We start from the raw sequence: 15,240 nt of genomic DNA, 5'->3' as shown, positions 1-15,240 counted from the left end.
TCTCTCTCTGTCAAATAAATAAATAAAGCCTTAAAAAAATAAAATAAAATATTGACTGTTTACATAGTTAATACCAAGGGAATACTCCAATGTTTGTTATGTCAGATTTCTCCAATAAAACTTGATTCTTCATCATTACTAACATCCATAAATTCTAAGATTATGGCATATCCATATTTATGCTAAATATGGATTTATTTTACGGGCCCCGTTGTTCCCAGTGTATATTAAAGTATTATCTGACCTGGAAGTAATTATGTAACTTTGAAACATAAAGCATTAACCTTTTATCAAAGAAATACAGGAGGAATGTTTTCTGAATTTTTTTAACATGCAAATATTTAGTTACATTGCAATATTTTACATTTAAACATCCCAAACTATTATTTTAATTTTATAGTCAATAAATTTTGATAACCTCTCCTCAGCTAAACATTATTCTTTAATAATTATGTTTCTTCCATGGCAAGTTTAATATGACTTTTAAAAAATATATGGTACTCTGCTTGGGGTAATCTCTTACCCCAAGTTATAGGTATACACATTTGCCTATTCATGTTTGTGTTCACATCTTTTATCTTCCTGAAAAGGCAATGAATTACTTTAATGTACCTTTTAAGAGTGTATCACCCAGTCATGGTGGTACCATGCTCCATGAATTTTAATGGAGCAGAAATAGTGTATTTTACTTCAAAGCATCCTAGCTATAATATTCCAACTGGTATTTTCATCTGCCTTTGTAAGTAGGTAGTTACACATTGTCCAGGATATGCGATCCTGCTTCCTGAGCTGAGGAAAGGGGCAAGATCCAGACTAGATTTGAAGCACTTTTCTCAGCAGGCTACCTTCTGCTCCTTACCAAGAAGGTCACAGTTTGGAATCTTTACCCCACTGAAAAAAAGCCTGTGGGAGGGACTAGAATCTCCTGTGGCACAGAGCCTGTCACCAGCTTATTCTCTGCCAGGAGGAGATCATTTCCTTACTGAGCTGTTTCACAGTTGGGTGCTATTGGAGAGGTCATGAGTCACTTATCTGCTGACTTCCTTATAAAGCTATTCTTGAAATTGATGGTGCTTATGCTGTAAGTAGCGAGTTAATTGGCAGTCCCTGGGCTTCTGTTGTACTTTTGGGGTCTGAATGACTAGAAGAGGCAATACCTTATACCATTGTGGTAGTATTTGTGTGTGTGTGTGGCTTTTAACAATTATTTTTAAAACATCTTCAAATATTTGTATTTTAATCTCTGTAGGTCCTTGTTTTATTGTTGTTCTTTCTATTATAAAAGCAATATAAATAGTTTTGGAAAATATAGTGACACATAAAGGATTATGAGGCCTCTAATGATGGCTATTCTCTAGCTTTTTTTCCCCTAACGATTACACTGTGAGCATTTTCCTTATCATTCAATTGTAATACCATACTTTTCCTGTCCCTTAACACTCGCTACCTTGATGCCACAGTCATCCATGATTAGTCCATGTTATTTAAATAGCAGGTTTCATCTTAAAAACAAGTAGTGAACTTCTTGATATCTAAATCTTCCTCTGCTTTCCTACATGCTTTCTTAGGACAAATCTTTTGAGATAAAATAACTGAGTGAAAGGCTTTAACTATCTTTATGGCTTTTGATAAACAACTGTATGTTGCTAATTTCTCATCAAAATCACCATATTAGTATTTTTTTCTGAACTCCTGAGGCAAAATGGTGTATTACAATTTAAGAATATCCTTACTAGTTTGATATGAAAAATGTCATACTATGTAAACATGTTATGTAAATATTTTTTTTAAAGATCTATTTATTTATTTGAGCAGGGGGAGGGGAAAGGCAGAGGGAGAGAGAGTGTCTTAAGCAGACTCCGTGCTGAGTGTGGGGCCCGACACAGGGCTTGATCTCACAACTCTCAGATCACGACCTGAGCCGGAGCAAGAGATGGACACTTAACCAACTGTGCCACCCAAGTGCCCCTGTAAATATCTATTTCTTTGAAAATTAGTGGATGTGAATTTACCTTGTCATGTTTCTTGGCTGTTGATTTCAGTTGTGTTTAGTGAAGTGCTTTACCCATTGTTCGCTTAGTTTACATTGAAGTATTCATTTAAAAATGATTTTCACAAGTCTTTTATATATTATCGATGTCAACAATCTAATGTTATACATATTAGAAGTAACTTATTATGTTTTATGTCTCTAAATTTTTTTGTGTTCCTCACAAAAAAGCGTTTTATATTTTATATGGACAAATCTATAGATTTATATCCCTATGATTTCTCACTCATTATGCTTAGAAACTCCTTTCCTGATGAAACAGCAAATGTGTATTTTTCTAGGTATTTCGTGTTATTATTACCATTGCAGTTTACATTTTTACACTTACTCGAGGATACCAAATTAATCTAGGGGTTAAATATGTATAAATTCAATTTTTCTTTTCTTTTAAATAAGGAGTTGCCTCTGCACTATTTTTAAATAAGTCTTCCTTCTATGTTTGTTGCAGAGAAGAGATATTCTTGAAGGCCTAGTCACTTCCAAGACGCATGCAATGCTTTAGCTATGAGAGATCTGACAGGTGAATTATCTGCAAAGGAATTACCATTAGGCTGCTATTATCGGAGAGCAGAGTCCCCGACCTTTACCTGCTGCTTAGTACCTAAATGTCCTTTGTCCCTCTCCACGTTACTCTTTTCATTTTAAATGAATTGCCCTTCACTGAAGATCTACATTTAATAATGCCAAATATATTATCCTTGTTCACATTAGGCAAATGAATAGTCGACCCCAGTTCAAGCGTGGTTTTGATTTAGCTGAGCGGTTTTTACTTATCACTTTTAGAGTGGAGAAAATTCCGTGAGTTTAAATCAGTGGCCAGAGATTACATTATCTCTTTGTAAAGGAGCTGAATTTTCTAAATGGACTGTGCTGAGATGTCACTGTCCAGATACAGTCTGCATAATGCATCCTCTCCCAGCGTGGAATGAAAGCAGCACAGAGAATGGGAATGTAAAGCAGGCCAACGTTAATCAGCCGCTTAATTTGGGCGGCACAGATTCTTGTCTCTAAATCGCAAAAATAAAAATCCTAGGAAAATATATCAATCTCAACTGTATTTTATTAGAGGTATGATTTCAATCAACGCCTGTTTTTGAAGATTCAGAAAGAAAAAACACTGAAGTGATCAAATAAACATTAGATAAATCCAGAAAGAAATTTATTAAAGCAAGTTTTATATCTATGGGTCCAAAGACAAAGAAAAACTAAGCGTTCCATGGAAGAAAGGAAAAGGGAAGGACTGCAGGGGAGTAAGGAGATGCTAGGTGTTTATGAAACTCTGAGTCCTGTAGCGATGGACATAGTCTGGGAAGGAGGGGAGGGGAGCCGGACTTCAGAGTAAAACAGATACACAGGATACAGAAAGAGAATGCAAAGATAATGATGAAGTGTTACATAATGTGTGCGAAATCAAAGTCATAATTTCTTCCTGTCAGGAGATTAAAGAAAACAATAAAAAGTAGTGAGTCAGAGCAGTGACAATCTCTAAAAGCCACATGAAGTGCAGTTTAAGCATTAGCAAGAGTCCCAGTGTTGGAAAGGAAATCTAGAGATGAACTGCAACTGAAATCACCCACTTTGATTGTCATGCTAATAACCACGCGCCATTTTCTATTAGGAGACTTATAAATAAGGGCTTCAACGAATCATGGAACACTACATCAAAAACTAATGATGTAATGTATGGTGATTAATATAACATAATAAAATAAAATAAAATAAAAAATAAAATAAAAAAATAAAGAACTGAAAAAAATAAATAAAAATTAGAGGCTTCAGAACATCGCTTCTCCAGCTCTCCCGCAACACGCAGTAGTCTATAATGTTGCTAATAATACTTCACACTTTAACCTTCAAAGAGCTTTACTTTTAACCCCCCAAATACACCATATGCTATGTCACCAACTTGATAAATGGAAGACCAATCAGGGAAGATAAATGAGTAATCATAGGAAGCAGAGTCTGCCGATAAAGACCAGATCCTTGTCTGTGGAGTCAGAGTTTTGTGATCTAAGATGTATTTAAAATTTAAAGAATAATTCGTACAATAAAATTATGTAAAAGAAAAGGTATATGTAGTGTGTTAAATTTGAGTTTGACATTTCTGTTTAAGATTGGCCCTTGAGAATCCTCCAATTCCAGTTCACATTTATTTTAGGCACGAGGGTCCCCAAATCTCTGAGAATGTAAGTGAATTCAACATTAGCGTGTATTACAACAGCATTTTAAAATGCTTGGGCCTTTAGAATAAATCCATTCTAAAAAAAAAAAAAAAATGGGGAAAGTTAAGGGAAACAAACAAACAAAACCCCGATGGTGTGGATTCAGCCTAGGAGGAAGGCAGGCTGGAGACCATTCAGCCTCATTAACCAAGGATCTGTGCTGTGACCTGCCTTTGGCCTAGAGTGGTACCCCACCAGCTGCATTTCTCTGGCATAGAGGGTGGTTAGTTAACTGGGCCAGTAGCCAGAGATGTTTCTTTTCCTTTTCTCATATTTCCAGAATTGGAGGGATTTTTTCCTACATATTTTTCACATAAAGATGCGGAGTCCACCCACTGTGAATAAATTGAATTTAGCTGTCTTTATGCCTCCTTGATTTCCATCGACTGAAAGTCTACAATACAGGGGCAGATGTGTAAACTGGGAAATCTTCCAGACTTCTTTGTTGTTGTTGTTGTTGTTATTCTACTTAATGCCGAGACACTCAACAATATCCCACATGAAACAGGGCTCTGGTGTGGCTAAACAGGCCTCCAGCTTTATGGAAGATAGGTTTGCTCTTCACACCAGCCTGTGGGCCAGGCAAGCTCAAATGTTTGAATTGTCTTTCAGTACTCTTGCTTCAAAGGGTAAAGAGCATCACATTTCAGGAGGGGTTCTTTTTGTTCATTGAGTTTTCTCACACTTGAAATCACATTACTACGTTATAGTATACCAAGGTATGGCAAATATTTCCACAAATGACATCATCTCAAGTATCACATGTACACACAGTATCAACATTCAATCCATAGTAAAAAGGGAAATTCAGCTTTAAATGTTGCTAACCTTCTGACTATGGTCCTACTCAGTTACAGCTCAAACATCCAAAAAGCTGGATCCATGCTTTTCCATCAGACTTTTAAAAAGTCACAACTTACAGTCTCCATATGCTATTCAGCTCGCTTATTGGGAGATATCCAGAAAAGAGAGTAAATTCCTTTTGCAATCATCGTTCTATTTCTCCATTACAGGTAGTAGCGTGCCCTAAAAGCTCTCTTTCTGCACAAAGGCTGTCCATGTCCAGTTCTAGCTCTGAAATTTAAATACCAGTTGGTGTTCTTAGTATACTACTTGGTATCTGAAATCTCTGTAAAGACGGTTAGTTGATAGTTTCCGGTTTTACTTCAGTAGTTTTTCTAGCTTTTCATTCCAATCTGTAGACTGGGAGAAAAATTAACTATATTCCAAAGGTTTAGTTAGATAATAATGAGAGGCAAACATGCATGTTTGGGGGCTGTTACTTTAGTGGAATTTTTTTTTACTCTCTTCATCTATGGCTGATAATATTGTGCTCGATGGCAGAGATGGGGATTGATCTCTTAGGTTCATCTAAGTAAAACTATGTGGCCTCTGTTCATTTGCTCACGGCCCTCTCTGTTTTTCATTTATTACCTACATTTTTCCAATTCTGCAGTTGAAACCTGATGAAAGGATCATCAAAACAGAGTACGGGCTACTGATTCGAAGTCTGCAGAAGAAGGACGCTGGGATGTATTACTGCAAAGCACAGGAACACACTTTTATCCACACCATAGTGAAGCTGACTTTGAATGTCATTGAGAATGAACAGATGGCAAATACCCAGAGGGCAGAGCACGAGGAGGGGCAGGTCAAGGATCTGTTGGCAGAGTCACGGTTGAGATACAAAGACTACATCCAAATCCTTAGCAGCCCAAACTTCAGCCTCGACCAGTACTGTGAACAGATGTGGTACCGGGAGAAGCGGAGACAGCGAAACAAGGGCGGCCCCAAGTGGAAGCACATGCAGGAAATGAAGAAGAAACGAAATCGAAGACATCACAGAGACCTGGACGAGCTTCCTAAAGCCATGGACACGTAGCTGTCTGTTTAATTTAAAGAAAGGAATTCTTTACCTGCAAAAATACCGTCTTCTGTTTTGTACACCCCGTATACTAACTCATAAGAGCTTTCCATGGAGTTTTGCTAAGGCAAAGAACACAAGAACAGTGATCTGATTAAGACTATATATGGTGAATATGGCATAGTAAGGGCAACTAATTCATCTGGACCAGTTTTCCAAGAACTAAACACGTACCTGCAAAGTATCAGAATTATCCTCAAAATTGGGGCTTTACATTTGTAAATGTTTGATGTGCTGAGTTTTTGAATTTATTATGTCATGTAAATAATTGAGCTGAGCGAGCATCAAATTTGATATTACAATTTGATATTACAATAAGGTGCTTTATTTCCCTTGTATGGCCATTAAGCACAGACTTGACCATGCAGTTGTGCTATATATGTGTTCTTAGGAACAGATACATCATTCCACTCTAGAACTCGCTCCCTTGTGGTAGGATTTGGAGAGAAGACACAAATTCGTACAGCTCACACTATCAGCAGGAACTTTCCCAGGGATCCCTTCACTCTTGGTGCAGGGTTTAGGAATTTGGAGAGGTGCATTATTTCAGACCCCAGAGGTTACATTCGGTGTACTGCGGTGTGATATACTGAAGGATGTAAATGCTCCTCCCAGGATTCCTTATGACTTGTCAAGAGTAACAGGTTCACAGAGAGAAGTTGGTACTTGGTTATGTGTTTTTAGAATATACACTGAGCTTTACAGGGACAGAACGTTTCATAAATATTTTAATAATATATGAGAAAACATTTTAATAAGGGAAACACCATGATGTATACTGCGTCCTGATGGGAAGGCATGCAGATGGAATTTGTTAAGAGACAGAAAGAAAGACAGCCATAAATTCTGGCTTTGGGGAAAACTCAGATCCCCATAAAAAGGAAGAACGATCACAAATAAACTGGGCAAAATGTTATGTAGCTTTATTCACTAGAGTATGAGTAGCTGCCAATTTGTAATCCATCTGTTAAAAAAATTCTACCTTATAACAAACTGCTAGCGAAAGTCTGAGGAAAAGTAAATTTTCTAAAAGATCATGGGAAGAATGAACACAAATTTATTTACAACCAATGGGACTTCAGTAGTACTTCCTCTCTCTTTTTCTAAAATTTCATTATACTCTGTAAATTATTTCCATTTACTGCCTTTATTCTCTCCTGAATATTGGATTATTGGATTTTATTTGAGTGAATATACATATATAGAGAGATAGAATTAGGTAGACAACAGAGGTGGGGAGCGGGGATATATATTTGTTGAGTAATAGAACAAATGCAAAAATGTTGACAACGGAAAGGGTTAAATTAACTCTTTGACATCTTTTCTTCACACAATCTTTTTGCATTTCCTGAGATTGTATGCTGTAATTCAAGTAGCATTGTTTTAGTAATTTAATAATAAATAAGCCTAATGCATGTAAAGAAACCGAACTCACAGCATTAACATAAACATTTTTCGTATTTTGTTAGCACTTTCAAATGTTTCCAATTTGACTTTCCCTCTGCGGACGTATGGTATGTTTCCTGCCTGTTGGAGCTGAACTCACCTTTCCTTCTTGGAACGCAAAACCCTTTGCCTTCTTCTGTTTTGCCTCTTCACGCCCTTTTTAGTGTGAAATGAAAAATTAGTCACTTCCTCACATGGAAGGCAGCCTTTCAGAAAACTGAATAGCAGACATTGCCCATCTAGCATGCATTCTGCATGTCTTGAAAGAAGAGCCTGTGAGAACCTGGTGGTGAGAGGGTGCGTTATGAAGAGTTTTGGTATCATGTCTGTGACTGCCTTTATGTTGGGAACATTCAATCTTATGTTCATTTTCTTTGCCTTCCTTACCTATCTCAAAGTAGTCACACGGCTGTATGAGGTTAGGTACCCCTTTTGAAATGATACCCGTAAATATTTGTAGATGTTTCACTAGATTGAAAACTTGAAGATTTTTTTGTTTTGTTGTTGTTGTTGTTGTTTGTTTGTTTTGTTTTTTGTTTTTTAAAGTGAACCAGAAACAATGACTCTTAAAAAAGTAATGCAGAAGAATAGCTGTGTGTGGGGGGGGATCAGGCTGCTAATTGAATATCATAAAGAGAGTGTTTGTAATTATTGATTTGCCAGGTTTAAATGTTCCAGGAACTCATGACAAGCTCAAAGTGAATAATGGGAGCATGTTTAATTTTTAAGATTTCCTAAGATTTGTATGTCAAACAGTCATGATCAAAGTATAGGTGACTTTGGGAAAATTACATGAAACTCAAATGTTAAGATTGACGTGTAATAAATTTGGTTTTCATAAAAATATGAAAGTTCAAGCCATTTTTAAATTACTCCTTTCTAATCTTAATTATTTAGATAAAATTTGGGCAAACTTTTTTTACTTTGCAGCTAATATTTTGGCTGCTTTGGATCTAAAACATTAATTTATGATAATTGCTTAAATATATTTGAAATATTGAATAAATATTGAGTAAAACAAAATGTCATATAATAAAAAAATGGGCAAAGATTTATGTGTATTTATAAAGATAGAGGATCTAGGCTACATTTAATTTTTTAACCTTTTAATTGCCTAGAACACTTACAAGGACAGTATGAATATATTAAGTCTAGAGATGAGACACAATATATACTTCCTCACCACTGAATCTTTTACCAAATTTTCCTTGAAATAATGAAAAATAAAATTAGAGTTAATAGTTTCAGATATGTTTGTTAAGAAACTAGCTATCTATGGAGAGGTCTTAAAATGTCTGCCTATTCTTGGTTTCATATTTTTCTCCCCTGTTTCGAATATATACGTCTTTAACTTGCATATTCTCGCCTGTGTTTCATTCCAGCTATTTATGCTGCTAAATGGAATCCTGCCTTTCTGCATACATTTACATTCACTTTATTGGGGATTTTAAGAGTTTGCTTGGAAATGAAGAGTCTACATAATTAATTTATGTAGAACCTTTTTTTCCCTCCAAAGAGCTCAACACACTACATTCATATTACTGAATAAACATTTCTGAAAACCAACCAAATTACTTAAGAGTTGGAAAAATAGTCATAGAGAAATTCAGAAATTTGCAAAAGCTACAACAGAATTATAATCTATACCAAATCTCATCAATCGGTTGGCTAACTGATGATGCTCATTTACAACATGCTGCCTACAAAATGGTATTACTCTTGAATTCTGCTTTTGGTCTATATTTCAGTTCTTTTATGCTATTAGGTTTTGTTCCTGCTGAATTGTATAGACTCGATTAAAAAATAAGTTTACAGTGGCCAGTGCCTGTTTTTCAACATTATCAAAGGTAAGCTTTCAAAGACAATTTTCTATTATCCAGATGTCCACAAAATATTAAGTTCAACAATAGCATTAATTAAACACTGATATTTTAAACTTAAATATAAGCTATATTTCATATATATCATAAATACAAAGGAAAATTAAAACTGAAACAGCTTTCTCTTTAGAATGCTACATTTGTCTTAGACAACATGTTGGAAAATGGATTAGTCTTATTGGGAATGGACAGTTTAGAAAAAAAGAGATATTTGAAGTGTTTTTATAAAAAAATACATTTTTTCTCACAGGAAATAACCAAAATATTTAAATAACTTGGCTTACATGTGAGGTTAAAAAATAAGATCTAAAATTCCAACATTCTACATATTGACAGTGCAAAGACAGGAACATGCGCATGATTTATACCTCTCATTTAAATATTTTGTAGTATAGTGTATTTATGGTAAGTTTGAGATAGATGATTTTTTGGGGGAAGGGCAACAATCTATCAGTTAATCATGTAATTTAATTCCGGTATTATAAGTGGCTACCAATCAATTTTGAATTACAGTTTTGCTATTTTAAAAGAAATGTAGTCTTGTAATCTAAAATAATTGAAAATTGTCAAATGTATATTTTGGTTGTATTATAATAAAACACAAACATTAGTGTTCTATGGTTATAAACAGAATGTTCGTTTGTGTGCAAGTTTTGTTTTCAAACCCTAAATGTGGTTACCAGATTTTTGACATGGAATTGCACTAAATCAAATACCTAAGAAAATATTTCCTGAAAACATTCGGTAAATATGTTTTGGACTTTAAGTATGCAGTAATTTCTCTTATGAAAGAAAAGAATATATGTCTCTCCCCAATCAATACAATTATATAGCTAGACTTCATTGTGATCTAAATTTAGACTTCGGCAAACTGACATAAATATTACTATTGCAAGTAATTACTTTTAAGATTTCCAATGATCCTCCTATAAGTGAGATTTGAAAGTACTCATCTATATGTTTAGCTATATGAGCATAATTTATTAAAGAAGTTAGTTGAGGTCTTTGTTTTAGAAAGAAATTTCTTTTAGAGAAAATTATATTTCTTGCCAATTTGGTATATTCATGAAGGATATTTTATATTTGCAATAGGTAATATATAACAACCCCCCCAACCTGGTTATGAAGTAGCTTGTAGAGATATTGTACAGAAGTATGTCAGGTTTTGTGGGTGCTCTGACAATCTTTAAGCATGAGAGTTTATAGTAATGATAATCTTTAAAAGAAAAAATAATTTAATATGGGGCACTCTTAGTAGAACCTTATAGTAAGATCATGTCCAAGTCGTTACTGTAAATAAAACAAAGCACAAGATTAATAATGGAGAAAATTCCAATTGTATTTGTTTGAAGGTAGAAAAGTACATGAGTAATTCTCAAGACAAAAGAAACAAGAGTTTAACATTTAAGTTGAGAATTAAAAGCATCTATAACCACACAATTTATTACCTGCATAAACAATTTTCCTAGCCCAGGGAAGTCTTGCCCAGGAAGATGAAGCTGCAGATAACTTTACTGTTTCTTTCAGAAGATCATATATTTTTCCTTTGTGTGTATATTAGTACAAACGTACATCTTGGAGACTGATTTGGCATACCCAATGAAGTTTTAAATGCACATATTCCAAGAACCAGCTTTTCACAATTAAGTGCATACCCTTGAGAACCTTCTCCACATGTGCAATAATAGACATTTTCAAAAATAGTTATTATAGGATTAATTATAATAGAAAAAAGAACAATTTGTATGTTCTACAAAAGGAGAATGGATAAATTGAAGTATAGTCGCTAAATGGATACAGAAGTTTAAATGAAACAAAAAAGATCTGCATGCTTCAATATAGAAAAATCTCAGAAACAATGTCAAATGAGTAAAATCAAGGAGTGTAGGAATGCAACCAGAATTATACTGGGTATATCAAGTTTAAAGAAGCAAATGATACTGCTTATGGCTAGATAACATTCATATGTAAGTAGTAAACATAAAAAACACTTCTGGAAAAGTTAAGCACCAAATTCAAATAAATTTTCCTCAAGAAAAAAGAGAATGAGGATATAGGGAGCTACTATTGTTTTAATAATATTTTATTTTCTTAAAAAACATATCTAAACCCGATGTTATATTTATATCACATTGCATATATTTGTAGGAACTAGTATATTTAAATGTTAATAGTTGACAAAGTTGGGCATTGGATTACAATTTAAATATATTACTCAATACAGTTCTGTGTGCTTCAAATATTTCACAATAAAGCGTAAATTAAGGATCTAAATCTCACAGAACAAATTACTCAATAATAAATTCAAAAGAGAGAGGGAAAGAGAGAATAGCATATAGAAATGCTAGATATTCAGCCATCATAATAGATGCAGCCTTCCACTTCCAGTTACTCTTACATTATGTACTTTCCTGGACACCCTGATTATTTTTAAAAAAACGTGACAGCTAGGACCTTGGTTGGCCTCAGGGACCCTAGGATAATGTCTAGTTTTCCAAAGCAACACCTTATTGTTATAGAAATGCCTAAGGCATCTGAGATATGGAACTAAGTGCTTAATGTGCCAAAAAGACTCCAAACAGCTGAGTTGGCCTTTCTTGTATTGAACACTGTTCAAGGTTGATATCTGAAATACAGAGTTTCTTCTTTCTGGCTTACATATCAAAATTAAAAACCGACTTATGCTTTTTAGGTAACTGAAGAAGGAAGAGAAATATTTATAACTTGCAAAATGTCTTGAAATGATCCCACAAATCATTATTTTCTGTAGGAAAGATTTTATATCAATACAATTTGCCCTTTTAATTACTGTGGATGTTTTGTTTATGTGTAGAGATGGGCCAAAATGTAGCCCAACATTTTTGCCCTTTACAAATTCTCAATTTTATTGAGTCCTGTTAGTGAAGGGCTAGTGTGTTTAAATATGTATTGCAGGAGTATGTGGGGGCATACTCAGAGAGTCTTAATTTAAGTACATAAGCCTGGAAAAGAAGCAAATGAAACCAATTTACAGGATGGGAAGTTATCATTTAGAATCAGGAAAAAGATTATTTAATGGGCCATATCCCTCTAAGCTTTTAATATATTGAAGCAAGTATGATTGGGTAGTTATCTTCAATTACTGAATTGTGTTTTCATTGTAGTCCTTTCATATAGGTTATTTTTACTATTGAAAAACAAATAAAACCATAGAATCACCTGTTGTAATTTGTGTTGTTGCTGTAGTTAGTCTTAACAGACATTTGGAAGCAGTCTTAGGTTTCAGTGGCCACAAGCAGTTTAGAATGAGAATTACCATAACTTAACGCCTGTGTGAAAATCATAGAAAGCCGGACGAGAAGCCAAGGGTCTGATTATTAGGAACTTTATGATTCAGACTAGATAGAGATTTAATCCTGTAGACAGAGGGGGACATTTTTTTTTTTTTTTTTTAAGATTTTATTTATTTATTTGACAGAGAGAGACAGCGAGAGAGGGAACACAAGCAGGGGGAGTGGGAGAGGGAGAAACAGGCTTCCCGCCGAGCGGGGAGCCCAATGGGGCCTCAATCCAGGACCCCGGGATCATGACCTGAGCCGAAGGCAGACACCTAACGACTGAGCCACCCAGGTGCCCCGGTATTTTTAAGCAGAGAAATGACAGAACGAGATTTGCCTCCAATTTGCATATGAGAAATAAATATAAAGTGATAAATGACCTCTCTATTTCCATGTTTTGCAACTGGGTGGATGACAGTTATAAAAAAAAAAAGAAAAAAGAGAAAAAGAAAGAAAAGAAAGAAAGAAAAAGGAAGGAAGGAAGGAAGGAAGGAAGGAAGGAAGGAAGGAAGGAAGGAAGGAAGGAAGGAAGGAAAGAAAAAAAAGAAAGAAAGAAATGCAGCAGTCTACCCTTATGGGCAGTTTCACTTTCCCCGGTCTTAGTTATCCTGATCAACCATGACCCGGAAGCAGATGATCGTTCCACTGACCAACCGGCAGGTCACTCCTAGCCAAACGCTAGGGCATAGTGCCTGCGTTGCCTGCGTCTGCCATTCACCTCCCTTCATCTCTTCCCGCGGCATTCTACCACCTCACATCCTCGCAAGAAGGGTGAGTACAGTCCAATCAGATATTTTGAGAGAGACCACATTCACGTAACTTTTATTACAGCATATTGTTATAATTGCTCTTATTATTTATTATTGCTGTTCATCTCTTACCATGCCTAATTTATAGACTAAATTTTATCAAAGGTATGTATGTATGTATAGAAAAGAGAAGCATAGGGGCGCCTGGGTGGCTCAGTTGGTTAAGCGTCTACCTTCGGCTCAGGTCATGATCCCAGGGTCCTGGAACCGAGCCCCGCATCGGGCTCCCCGCTCAGCGGGAAGCCTGCCTCTCCCTCTCCCACTCCCTCTGCTTGTGTTCCCTCTCTCACTGTCTCTCTCTCTCTCTCTGTCAAATAAATAAATAATATCTTAAGAAAAAAAAAAGAAAAGAAAAAAGAGAAGCATAGTATATATGGGATTCAGTACTATCTGCATTTTTAGTATCTTTCACTGATAAGGGGGAATTACTGAAAGGGTTAGGGTGGGAGATCACAGTTTCAACATTAAATACTGAGTTGGGGATGATTTGAAGCGTGTCTGGTAGGCAATTTGAAATATGGGCTTGGTGCTCAGGAGAAATGAAAGCTGGAATTATTTTGTGGTCACGGGCATAGATGACAAAAGCAATGTAATAGGGAATGCAGTGAACATAAGCAGAACTGGGTGGTCAATTTGGAGCTTAAATTAGTGTGTATCCTGATGTAAGTTATCATTAATTTCTCTGTACTTTAATGAGATATTTCTTAGGTACCAAAAAGCTTACAAAATTATGAGTTTGCCTTATTTCTTCCACCAGAAGCTAAATTGCTTGAGAACTAAATCTCTATTCTTAATATCTAGCAGCACTTAGAATAAAAGAGTTTCCCTCAAAATTATTGTGATTCTTTAGTTAGGGAACTAGTAAGAAAAAAATTCCACCAAATGGAAGCATTTTTAAAAATTCCTACCCCATGTGCTTCTTTTTAAATTAAATTGGTAAATTGATGAAGGTCTATTTTCATTTTGAATGTTCGTCTGTTTTAAGCAACAGTTACAAACTGGTGTTGTTGGGGTTTTCCTCTGATTCAGGTGGACTCAGTGCCACAAACAACAAGATTTAAACTGATAGAAAGAAGGTCCATATAGTTTGTAATGGATGGTTTGTTTAAGCACAGGACTTTGAAGAGGTCTTTAAAGAAAACTTGAAAGATTTAAATTCATAGCATAGTCAAGAATATAGATTTCTCTGACAGATATTCTTTGGTAACTAATATTTTATTTTTGCGGTAGTATTTTCCTGTTTGATTTACACGTAAGCGCATAAGTGTTAAATGAAATCTTGGAAAAACATGCTACTAGACCTTTAAAGCCAAGTGCTAAATAAAAGCAAATCAAAGTTTTAACACTGTTTCTTTATCCATTTTCAACCGTAAAAATGTGATTGGATTAGGTATATTGGTTACATTTACAGATTTTATCTCTTAAACAGCAAAGTAAATTTCTGTCACTTGGAACTATTAAGATGCATTACTTAAGGAGCATTATATATTTTAAAAGTGAAATACTGACATACAGAGTTTTGATTTTAATTTGAACACAGGATGATGTATGTAATTTGCAGAAATCAGCTCTTCAAGTTCCCATGCCTGAAA

General features: G+C 35.1%; 1 protein-coding gene across 2 annotated transcripts in view; it reads left to right on the top strand.

The window, feature by feature from the left end:
- SEMA3D (semaphorin 3D) overlaps window positions 1-10,149 on the top strand; it is a 194,862-nt gene extending 184,713 nt beyond the window's left edge. For both annotated transcript variants that reach the window (XM_027574136.2, XM_027574137.2), the window contains exon 18: window positions 5,729-10,149. In XM_027574136.2, the coding sequence (XP_027429937.2) occupies window positions 5,729-6,154 (426 nt within the window). In that variant the 3' untranslated portion in view covers window positions 6,155-10,149. The remainder of the gene's footprint in view (window positions 1-5,728) is intronic.
- The last annotated feature ends 5,091 nt before the right edge of the window (window positions 10,150-15,240 follow it).

This window comes from Zalophus californianus, chromosome 12, assembly GCF_009762305.2.
Source record: "Zalophus californianus isolate mZalCal1 chromosome 12, mZalCal1.pri.v2, whole genome shotgun sequence".
Taxonomy (NCBI): domain Eukaryota; kingdom Metazoa; phylum Chordata; class Mammalia; order Carnivora; family Otariidae; genus Zalophus; species Zalophus californianus.
This window is presented reverse-complemented; position numbering and strand designations above follow the sequence as displayed.